The 12079-nt window shown below is 41.5% G+C and overlaps 1 protein-coding gene across 1 annotated transcript in view; it reads right to left on the bottom strand.

Moving 5' to 3' along the window:
* Positions 1–2719: 2719 nt before the first annotated feature.
* Positions 2720–12079, bottom strand: part of LMNB2 (lamin B2) — a 45881-nt gene continuing 36521 nt past the window's right edge. The window contains exons 8-12 of the mRNA XM_035894335.1: positions 11654–11945; positions 10557–10664; positions 9562–9681; positions 8038–8139; positions 2720–6813 (exon numbers count right to left, since the gene is read on the bottom strand). Of these exons, the coding sequence (XP_035750228.1) occupies positions 6772–6813; positions 8038–8139; positions 9562–9681; positions 10557–10664; positions 11654–11945 (664 nt within the window). The 3' untranslated portion in view covers positions 2720–6771. The remainder of the gene's footprint in view (positions 6814–8037; positions 8140–9561; positions 9682–10556; positions 10665–11653; positions 11946–12079) is intronic.

The following is a 12079-nucleotide window of genomic DNA, read 5'->3' as shown; positions in this document are numbered from 1 at the left end:
GAGGGTGCCCGAGCCCTGGCCCAGGCTGCCCAGGGGGGCTGTGGAGTCTCCTTCTCTGGAGATCTTCAACCCCCGCCTGGACGCTGTCCTGTGCCCCCTGCTCTGGGTGAGCCTGCTTGGGCAGGGGGGTGGGATGGGTGAGCTCCGGGGGGCCCTGCCAGCCCCTGCCAGGCTGGGATTCTGTTTCAAGTGCAGCCCCACACTGAGGCAAGGGGAAGGGACTTGAACCAGCTTTACCACAGAGGAAAGTGCTGCACCGCTACATCCCAACATGAAACACAACTCCCTGGTGAATTTTCTCCGGAATTAATTATTCTGTTGTTTGAGGCTATGAGGATGGGGAACGTCTTTTTAGTAGGGCCAGCTGTGTTAGGACAAGGGGAAATGGTTTTAAACTAGAACAGGGTAGGTTCAGGCTAGAGGTAAGGAAGAAATTTTTTACAGTGAGAGTGGTAAAACACTGGAACAGGTTGCCCAGAGAGGGGGTGGAGGCCCCATCCCTGGGAACATTCAAGGCCAGGTTGGATGGGGCTCTGAGCAACCTGATCTAGTTAGCAGTGCCCCTGCTCACTGCAGGGGGGTTGGACTAGATGACCACTAGTGGTCCCTTCCAACCCTAAACATTCTATGATTCTATGATTCTATGTTTGTCTCTTCATTAGATGGCTCCCTAAGAGGCTCATACCCTTAAAGCCTGCAGTAACTCCACCATGGTATATCCTCCATTAAGTAAGAATGTAAGAATGCTGCAGGAGTTGGTAGAAGCAAATGGGAGACAAGGCTACAGGGCTTTTTTCAGGAGTAGATGTGATGTGCAGAAAGGAGATTGCTGCCTACTTAATCTTCACTAGCTCGAGCCCACACTCGGAAGAGAGCATTGTAAACCACATGATCCTGGCTGTGGCTCTGTCCATTTGAAAAAGCAACCATTCCTACACCTCACAGCATTAGCATCAGCTAGATGTAGCTGCCTATGGTAATGAGTACAGGCTAGTGAAAAGAAATGGGCTGGAGATTGAGCTAGGCCAAGGCAGCAGCTCACAGCAATGCTTCGGACCAATTCCCAGTTCCTACGACTCCATCGCTGCCAGGGCCCAGGATCTGCTCATGTTCTCAAGTCGGGATCAGGTGGGCTAAGTGGAAAGGAACCCTTCAGCGCAGGGGCTGCAGAGGCAGCGGGGTGACCAGAAAAGAAGGGGAAGTTTCTTTCTCTGCTCCAGCTACTCAAGTTTCTCCCTCTGCTTTTGTTGGGAGCGGTGCTGTTGATGAGAGGACAGCACTTCCCACCAGCGCTGCGTCTGTCTGCAGTTTAAAGGAAAGCACACCGCGCCGGCCGGCTGAGCGCGATAGCTCGCTGTCCCCTCTCCGCACAGGAAGGTCCCCTGGGAGGAATCATCTCAAACAGCCCATGCGGCCTCTGTGTTGGATAAATGAAAGGAGGAAACAAATAAAATGCAAAACATTTATTTGAGTGTGTTGTACAAAAAGTTTCCAGTCATAAAATGTATATTACAAATCATTGAAAAAGACAAGACGTTTGGCATGCATATTCTAAAAAGAAAAAAACACTTTGAAATGATAAAGTCTAGATCATGACGTAGTTTTCATAAACTCCATGTGAACATTTTCATCGTTTTCTATTTCAATTCGCAACCTTTTTCACAATTCCTTATTTTAAAATCTTGAACCTTCCAGAAACTTGTCTGCAGCAGCTGACTGGAGGTGGTCAGTTAAACCGACCACTGACCTAGAACCAGTGCTACCTAAATAAAGATTGTGTTAAGAAAAAAAAAAATAAAAAAAAAATCACAATTCAAGTCACAAGGCATCACTGTTATGAAAATAGAGTTCAACTGAGAAGGTACTGTTGTGCCTAAATGGAAAGCATTTCGGCTTAGGCTTGTTTAAAACAGCTTGTTGATTGTAGTTTTAGTGTAATGATGATCTGGGTGGCTGGAATACACAATCACATCTACCTTATCACTTCATTAAAAGCTAACTGGAAAATTCGGAACTTCAATAAAACACGTTTTATTTTCCTGAACTCCAAGTCAATTCACTGCTTGTGCTATTCTGAATGGAATCTTTCAATATTAAGCATCCTGTTCACTCTCTAGACCTTAGCATTTCAAGAAAGGCATTATGTTTACAAATAATAATTGCATGTAAATATGGTCTTGTATTAAAAAAACACTTTTAAATTATTTTAAACTGGTTTAAAGCTAAGCATATTGAAGGGCAAATAAAAATTCTGTTTCCCAGGCCATTTTAAGTGAGAAAAGAAACTCTCCAATATAATTTGTCTTGACATTCAGCTAGAACAACGCTTTGAAAAATGCAATCACCATCTCACCTTCCACTCACTGGTTTACAACAAGGCTCTGTTTCCTGCTCACACAGAGTTTGGACCCAACAGTGGCAATAAAATCCAGTATCGAATATGGATCATGCCTTTGTTTAGAAATAAGACTTTCAAAAGAAGATACGGAGAGGAGCGAGAGAATGGCTTAACAGTGAGAGAAGTGGCTACAAGAGATCTAACACATACGGCATGCGTGTTTTCATACAGCATCAAAATCTTTGATGCACACGGAAGAAACAAACTGAAATGTCCTGAAGCGTAGAGAGGATTTTGCAAACCTCCAACAACCCGTCGGGTTGCAGTTAAAGGGCCTTTATACAGAATGAGCATTAGAAAGAAAAAAGGGTGTATAAAAAAACCCCCTGTGAGATCCCTGAACTGAACATGAGGTGTCCCGTTGCTCAAGGATAAACATGCACGTTGGGTGATCTCCTTTCACAGTACGCTCTGCTTCACGCCGCAGTACGGTTTTCATGACTAATGCAAGCTGCAGAGGAGCTTGTCCAGCTTTTACATTCCAGGTCATGGGAAGCAGAACTTTGTTTTTTTTTTCCTGAGACTTTTGGTTCCTGCAACAAACACAAACTGCACCAGCCAGCTCCTGTCTAATGGCAAAAGGGTGCTGAAGACAAGCGATCGATGCATCGGCGTAAACTATTGGTTTTGTCAGGGCACATCTAGAGTCCCGAACTAGCCTAAAGAGGCACAGGGGGAAATAAAGCTGCGCAGCAACAAAGGAATCACAGCCACTCTGTTACTCGGAATAAGCCACTGCAACACAACAGCTCAAGTACCAAATACAGAAGCGAGGGAGAAAGATGTGGCGTGAAGTGTGGGAGGCTCTCGGTAAGTGGATCTGGCTCTGTGGGACGCCATGGTACCGGTGGTTCTGCAGATGGATGGACTTGTTTGACACAGGCATTTTCACACGGTACAAACTTCAGAGTAGGTAGCAAGCGTTTATCATATTTTATATGATATTCTGTCACGATCCACACAATGCAAAGATTGGCTTAACTATTCCGCTGCATTCCCGCCCTTACTCCTTCCCCCTCTTAACCAGTGAGAACCATTTAGGAATAATTGTTACTATTTCATCCAGAATAAAAGTGTTTGCTCTTTTTTTTTTTTTTCCCTGGAATAAGAACATCTGCCTGGGTAGTTACACTCAAGTAACTACTCTGATAAAAGCTATAGTGGTTAATTTCCCTAATCAGAGAAGCCTTAAAAGATTTTTTTTTTTCCCTGACAAGTCAAGTCTATTTCTCCTTCAAGCTCTACACCTGGTATCAGACACCGGAGTATAAACGCTGACTATCCTCCAACTTCAAGAGTGGTTCACATACAGGATCAAATAGGAGAAGAGGGCAAGGGGACACTGGATTTTATTTGAAAAAATAAAGCTTTAATTATCCTTAAAATAAAAAAAAAATCCTTGAAAGACAGAAAAAAAAGAAACAATGCTTTTTGGTTTGGTAAAGCAAAAAATCAGACCAGTGTGGAACATCAGCTTTAAAGGGAGGGTGCTGTTACACTGAAGCTCAGCGTCAAAAGCAAGAGGAAAGGATGGCATCTGGAGAAGACACACACACAGAAGTATGTGGAATACAGTAGTTTTTCCTGTGTCTTGTAATTTACAGCTAGGAATTTTTTCTCATGGTTTCAGTAGCCTTTTAGAAAGCTCTGTGGTGGCAATGACCCACATTTGGACTGTTGGCGTTCAGCTTTTCCCACAGTGTCAATCACTGTTTTAGATGAACACCTGTAAACACCTAAACATGGTACTGAAGAAGCAAACGAACTGTTTCCGAAGTGAAAGGACACAGTTCCATATCTAAGGAGAAATTCTGCAGGCTGTTACTGAAGGGCACGGTGCTCACAGCCAAAGATCTGCAAGCACCAGTCCTGAAGGCTATGAGAAGACACGTTCCCCATACAGTAGCTGGTAAGAAAACTATGGCTCAGGTAGCAAGAGGTTTTTCCTCGTTCAAGCTGCCTTTCCTAGCCCCTTCTTTACAGAAGAATTAAAAAAAAAAAAAAATCACAGAAAAAATGCAAATGAATACACATTCATTGCTTTAGTATTTAAGATCACAGAACAATCTTGAATTTATAGGACAAACTTAAAGAAGAATAAGCAATCTGAAAACTGGCCAATGTAAAACAAAAATAAATACAGATCTTTAGAGAAAAAAGCAAAAAGCCCTCAAACATTATCTAAGTCATAGGAGCTGTGGGTCAGAAAGGGAAATTATGTCCAGTGGTTGGAAGGTGCATTGCAAAAATATTTTTTACACTGATTGCATTCATTTGCATAACAACAAATTTAGAAAAGGTAATCGATAACAGTATGTCTGAGAAACATAATTTCACTAGATACATTTTACAGAGAGAGAGAGAGAGAGAGACATGATTTACTACGCATTTAACCTTCTACTCAAGCAGAGTGGGAAAATTACATTAGAAAAACGGCCAAGTCCATCAATAACGTCATCCCGTTAACCCCAACAGCCAAATCTTCATACTGTTTTTTTGTACTGGATCTTCTGATCATGGATTAAAAACGCAATTCTAAATTTCTACTAGTTTAACTTCAGTAATTCAGTCATCCCACGCAAATAGAGAAAAGTAGCATCTTCGATTTATTTTTAAATGGCAAAATAAATCCGTAAGCTTAAAATCCCCCTTTCATTCCCACCCTGCTTGCATTACAAAGCCATCGGTCAAAGCCACTAAACTGACTTCCTAGGTTATATCTGTCAGTCACAATACTGTTCAGAGAACATAATGTCCAAAAGCCACCGAAAACATCCAAACCTTGTAGCTTGTTTGATGAGTCTAAACTATTTGAGTGACAAGATCAGAGTTCAAGAGTGCAGGTACAAACAGGATTCTATGCTGGCATCAAATGGTATCCAAATTCTGTATCCAAACTAGTAACTAGTGGAAAAAAAAACGCATTTGCTTGTACAGTAGCCAATACATTCTTTGGAGCTGTCAGGTATTTTTCCTAGTGCTTAAAGATGCACCGCGACAGGAATACTGACCCTCCTGGGAGTCAGCGGTATCTCCACAGAAATGCAGCAGAAGAAACCTTAAGCTAAAAGGGACACTGTCACACACCAAACGCATCATACCGAAATAAAAGTCACCTGCTGCTCATACAAAGCATTTTTTGTAAATAGAATTATTCTCCCTTCTCTCACTGTTGAGACTTTAACATCTGAACGTTGCAAAGCAATGCTTAATGTCCTAAAGAGCAGCAGTTCCTTTTAACTTTTTCAGAAAGTCATTAAACTACTTCTGTACTATTTTGCAAATGCTGCTCCTTAAGGTGTCTGACAATGCCCCTTTGAATATACAAGAAGTCTGAACAAGCTGCATCTAGCTCTGATTAAAAAAAGTCAACATTTACACAGGATAACCTTTAAAATCCCCAATATTTATCATTGCCAAAAGTAAAAATATTTTTAACATCTAAAATCTTAATAATTCTGTCTTATGCTGAATATGTCAAACACATTAAACCATGATGCTTAACGCCATAAATACAGTACAGCACAACTTGCGGCCGTGATTTAACAAGGTCTTATTTGTGACAATGTCAAAGTCCCCTGAAAAAAAAAAGCCCAGTTAAACTTCTGGTTTTGACCCTTCCATACCTTAAGATGGTGTAAGCACAACCCATCCTTCTCCATCTTCTGAAATAATGATACGGAGCTAAGGTGCTGACAGACTCGGATGGTTTTACCACTAGGCTGTCAAATCCTGGGGTAGGACAAGATGCCATGGTCCTGAGCCAGGAGCGTCTAAAATGCAGCTTCCTTGTGTTGCTTCCACTGGTGGAGTAGCATTTTTAATTAAGTTGGGGTCTAATTTTCCTAAGCTGGGCACTGCTGATGATACCAGGCAAGACACTACCATTCCTTTAAGTATGGAGGAAACACGACTGTGAATCTCTCCTGGGGCCCTGCAGATGAACACACGTTCTTAAGCTCTTTTTTTTTTTTTGGCAGTTATCCTGGTTATACATGCAATTATATATATGCAATTATAGATTTACCTTACACTCAAGGAGCCTCATCCCATTTTAGCTAAAAATTTCTTTTCTGCTGCAGGTTTGTACATAAGACTTTAAACTCTATACGGGGAAAAATGTTGTATTCCAATATAGTGTTTCAACAAAGAGGGAAAAATAAAGAAATCTATTAAAAATTCTGGCAGTTTTGTTCAGTAAAGGTTTTTTTTTTGAATTTTTTTTTTATAAAAGTGTACCAAGGAGTAAACTTCAAAGAAATCAGATGATGCATATAAAAATAGTTTTCAGTGGCTCTGGAGGGAAAAAAAATAGCAAAAATAAAAGGAAATAAATGAAAAAAATAGCAAATAATAGTTTCTTTTTTCTTTCTTCACATCACTGAGCATCCTCTAGAGGTTGTTCTGGGATCCCCCTAAAATAAGACAGACATAGTTGAACTCAATTCTTACTGGCTTTTCATATTGCAAACCTGGACCCTGGTTATCATCTCAGTTGTTAAAAGCATTTTTTTTTGTGATTTAGTTCTACTCAGGGAACACCACAACTATAAAGCACAGCACCCGTCACAGTCTGCTGCCAGGACTAAGACATTGCCACTCTGGTGGTGGTTTTCTATGATGGGTTGTTTGGTTCATCTCCGTACTTTCAACACTGATACAGATGACAAATGAAAATCATGACGTTGTTCGCTTTAACAGGAAGTTCCTTCCTTTATTTCAAATGGTATTTGCATTTGAGAGGTATCTATGCTGCATAGCTGCTTCTATGGGTAAAAAAATTTAAAAAAATTTTTTGTTTCGGTTGCTTTATACCCCAAATACACCGCTCAAGCTCCTGGAAGCCAAAAAAGATCTCAGAAGTCAACTTCAAACCTGCACAGAATGAGTTCTTTGTGAAAAGAGCTACTAATGGACACTGATCACAACAAATCACTTGAGTTGGAAATAAATTTAAAACATTTTCTGCTATCACCTGTATCTTTCTCCTTTTCACTCTGCCAAGTGTCAGTCGGTTACTTCACACAACTTCATTAAGGGTTTTATGAAAACATACAGGTGGTATTACCAACAAAAATCAAGTTTATTTCAGATGTAGCAGGTATATACTATCAGAAAATAAACCAATAATTTGAAGCTTGCAGCAACAGCAGCCCTCCTCCTTTCCTGCTTTTTAGTGCTTACATTTCCCAATGGTTACATTCTGCTTGCAGCAAGAATGCCACAGACTTTTTTTTTTTCCAGAGAAGCAAATACTGGAATGGGAGGAACATGAATGGCTAAAACTGATCTTACGAACCCTAAAAATAGTTATGTCATTGCAATGCTGTAAATCTGTGATCTGTCGCATCCTTCCATGGACACCTTGGCATCCTGACCGGACATTAGCCACTGCCTGAGCTGTACTGTTTCTGATTTAAGCAGCAATTCCTGGAAGAATGGCTCCCGCTATACTCTCCCTGTGCATTGCTGTAGTAATGCTGCCGGAATGCAAGCGTCTCTTCCTCTGCAAGCATCCCTTAGAAAAATGGACCAGGGAGCTCAGAGCTGGCAAAAGTTGAAGGCACACCCCTAAATCTTATGCCTGATTAATCCATCCCATAAGGCACAAGTTACACATCTGGGCTGCATCTTCTTACCTGTTGGTTGAAAAGGTCTTCCTCTCCAAACTCTGCTTCATCCTCTTCCTCTTCGTTCTCTCGCACAACTACTGATTTAGTAACACTTCTCACTGCAACTTCCTACACAAATGGACAGACAAGGAGATGGCCAGTAGTCTACACCTATCTCAAGTTCTTGCTATACCATCAATATAATACCCCTATTAAATTGTGGAGGGTTTAAAGCAGCTCGCCCTTGATTTAACATCAGCTATGCGAGCAAATACTGGTAATACCCTGCAAACCACAGCAACATTCCTACTTCTGCCCACTAAAAGGCATGGTAATGTAATTTGACTTCAGGAATTTTCTTTCATTACCCAGGGATTTGAGAGGAAGCAGCCGTGTTTCAGGTGGTCGTTACTCAATTTTATACAAGCTCACAGCAGACTCAGCTCGGAGCTGTCTGACACATTGTAATGTGAGAAACTGAAGTGTCTCAGAAATATTCTTAATGCTGTGTAATCATACTAATTTCTCCTCAATATTCTATATCAATTGCATATATCAGTTATCAAGACAGACTTCCAAACCAGGCACTAAAAAGAATTCTAGAGCCCCAGGAAGCTTCCTTTATTACTAAATTAATTTTAACACTTCTTAATTGTGAGAAGTTCTTCTGTACGCTGGCACCCTTGAAACCATAGGTGGAAAATTTCTACTTGTGGAAAAAGTCACCCTGAACATATGCTTCTAAGCAAGGATACTAAAGGTAACCACAGTGGGAACAGACGTGGATTTGAAATTTTTTCAGCTGCTAGTTTAACCACTTTATTTGACTCCTAAGCCAGTTCGCTTTCTATATGTACAAATGACCCCTGCTCCTGCCTCGTCCTGTGCTGCTGTTCCTGCACAAAGTGCTTTTCCACAGAGTTGCCAGCAAGAAAAGCAGTGAAAAACTCATACAACTGTGGTCTGTTCCACTTTCCTATTTCTGTCAGATCACTGGGATAACAGCACATTTATGAACAACAGCTAAAGCACAATCCTCCCTTGCAGGAGCCTTCTGCAAGATGGCTTTAAAAAAAAAAATAAATCAGTGGTGGGCAGATGTAGAATACACAGGAACCTGTGCCAAATGAAAGCTTCTGATATACATCCAACACTGAAAGGGCAGCTATCTTCCTACGTTAATATTTACATTGCACTCCAGAATATCGTAGGTACTATATACTGTAATTTTGAATCGCCATCAATACTTATTTTCTTTGTCTCTTCTGAAAATACATACTCAAATTCCAAACAAATTTGCTACTAGCTGGGTGTTTTTCTAAGATGGGGAAAAAAGTCTACGGATGTAATCAGGATGATGATCACAGTTTTTGAAAATTTCCCAAAAATCCCAGAGATACGTGCAGATTATTTCACTGTTATAAATTCTTATTTTAGAAAAAAATAGGGCAGATCTTAAAAATGAAGATTTTGTCATCATCGCCCTCTCCCCCCAGATTAAAGTTTGGGAGATAACCCAGCCCACAGCTTTTTTCTACAGACACAGCCTACCTCTCCTTCAGAGTTTACGAGGTATGTGCGGATATTTCCTCCGGTGCCCCAGCTGCCTTGATTCTTCCACACGAGAACAGAAGGGGGGCTGTGAGATACGCCTGCATCTGCACCCCAAATCTAGTGAGAAAGACATTCTGTAATTAGCATTTTATGCACATTTTATTTTTAAATATACAGAACCCCCTAATTCTCCTACTTTTCTCTATGTACCAGGTTTTTTTCTGAATTCCAATGGCAGTTTTACCCTGCTTTTACCTACACCATTACTTGCAGTAAGATATTATTCTCAGTCTACAACAGAAAGTAGCACTAGCCATAAAAAAAAAAGAAAAAAATTATCTGCAGTTAGCAATTTTATAGGCAGCCAATTATTTTCTATACAAACTTCTCCTACCACTGTCTCAGTGACTATACTGTATTGAGCCAAGACATAAAATGCAGCTGTGTATCAATTTAATCTTTTATATTTATCTGAGCAATTGATACTTAAGTAGAAATAGCTGGAACTACTTCAAAGAAAGCCAGTTTTTCCTTCTGAAAGAACACCTGTTGCAGACTGAAAATAAAATACAAAATTATAGAAAAGCAGCTATTCTACTACAGTTTAGGCTGAGAATGTCTAGTCTTAAACTTAACTAAAGTCTACAAGACTGAATGAATGCTCCGAAATGTTCCTATTTCATGAAAAGATTGAACAGGATTAGCATTGCAAACCTGGGCAAAGGTGTTTGAAAACAAAGAGCCCTTGACCCACTCCCCTAAATACCTTTTTCTTCAACTTTCTCTGTGCCCCAAATGGTCTTAAATACTGAAGTACTAATACAGAAATTCAATTTTTTTCTGCATTTTTATAACTGAAAACCTTCTCTAAAGTGAGATCCATGAACCCAAAATATACACACCAAATCAGGCTGCACCAAACATCAGATTTGTACAACTGCCGCAGCATCCACGAAGGAGTATTGTGTTGACATACTGTGAGTATAACTTACTGTAACAGTCTGCCCAGCTCTGAGGACATACTTCGGAGTAAATTTGTAAGCAATTTCTTCTCCATCTCCAATTTGTCTTTTCAGTCTCCAGTTACCCAAAGACTGATCCTAATGGAGAGAGTCATAAGGTTATTTAGGGTGAGCAAAACAGAGCAAACAGGCATCAAAGCTTTTTCTAGGTCTCTTTGTTATTAAAAGAATGTGAATATAAATTAATTTATGTGGTGGTTAGACAACTGCATTCTAACTTGGAAGCTTTTTTCTATACCCACTATTAGTCTAAAGTGTAAATCCCATCACAGAAAGGGCTGTCAGGCTCTGGAAGGGGCTGCCCAGGGAGGTGGTGGAGTCCCCATCCCTGGAGGGATTTAAAAGAAGGAGAGATGAGGTGCTTAGGGACAGGGTTTAGTGGTGGGATGGCAGGGTTAGGTTAAAGGTTGGACCTGATGATCTTAAAGGGCTTTTCCAACCAAAGCGATTCTGTGATTCGGCAAAACTTTCACACAAGTAAGTTCTGCTAGAGCCAGCAAGGCTATTTACATGAGCAAGGTACCAGCACGCATGTTCACATGTTTGGGACTCAGCTGTTCTCTTTCTTTTGAGCATGGAGCCAGACTCTTCTCAGTGGTGCCCAGCACCAGGACAAGGGGCCATGGGCACAACCTGAAGCAGAAGAGGTTCCAGTTGAACGGGAGGAAGAACTTCTTGACTTGGAGGGTGCCCGAGCCCTGGCCCAGGCTGCCCAGGGGGGCTGTGGAGTCTCCTCCTCTGAAGATCTTAACCCCCCGCCTGGACACTGTCCTGTCCCCCCTGCTCTGGGTGAGCCTGCTTGGGCAGGGGGGTTGGGCTGGGGGATCTCCGGGGGGCCCTGCCAACCCCGGCCATGCTGGGATTCTGAAAGTCCTGCAGCAAACATTACACTCATGCTAGCACACTGTAATGTTCAACTTTCCAATGCCCCTGTTAATTATTGCAGGATGCTGCATCTTAGAGATGTTGCTCCGGCTCTCCAAGCGACTCCACCTACTCGTGCTACAAAAGGCTGTGTAACATTTCAATTTAGCTCCTTGTTTTCTAGGAGTTCTGCAGACACTCACCTTCTCAGAGTTGTTCTTCAGCTGAACGTACTTGCCCTCCAGGTCTATCTCTTCTATGCTGATACTTCCTGTAGCTGAAGCTTGCTGGGACATTTGGAAGCTACTGCTACTACTGCTGCCACTAATACTTCCAGTGCCAATTCCGCTTGTTCCGCTGCCTGAAAACTCCTCTGTATCAATACGTTTTCTCTTGCCTCGGGAAGAGCGAATAAGTGAAGTGCTGCTACTGCTGCTGCTGGAGGTAGCCCGAGAGACTGTAACACGGGAGGAGGGACTCGGAGAGAGCTTCAACCTTAACACAACGAAGCAAGCATTTTACTTAACTCATCCAGGGAACCACACACAAAGCAATAATGCTACGATACACTCGGTAACAAGACTGAAGGCAGCCTCACTACGTGTGTCAGGAGGACCATGTATAAGAGA

Source organism: Egretta garzetta, unplaced genomic scaffold, assembly GCF_000687185.1.
Source record: "Egretta garzetta isolate BGI_Z169 unplaced genomic scaffold, ASM68718v1 scaffold345, whole genome shotgun sequence".
NCBI classification, from domain to species: domain Eukaryota; kingdom Metazoa; phylum Chordata; class Aves; order Pelecaniformes; family Ardeidae; genus Egretta; species Egretta garzetta.
Note: the sequence above shows the minus strand (reverse complement) of the source record. Positions and strands in the feature narration are given on the sequence as shown.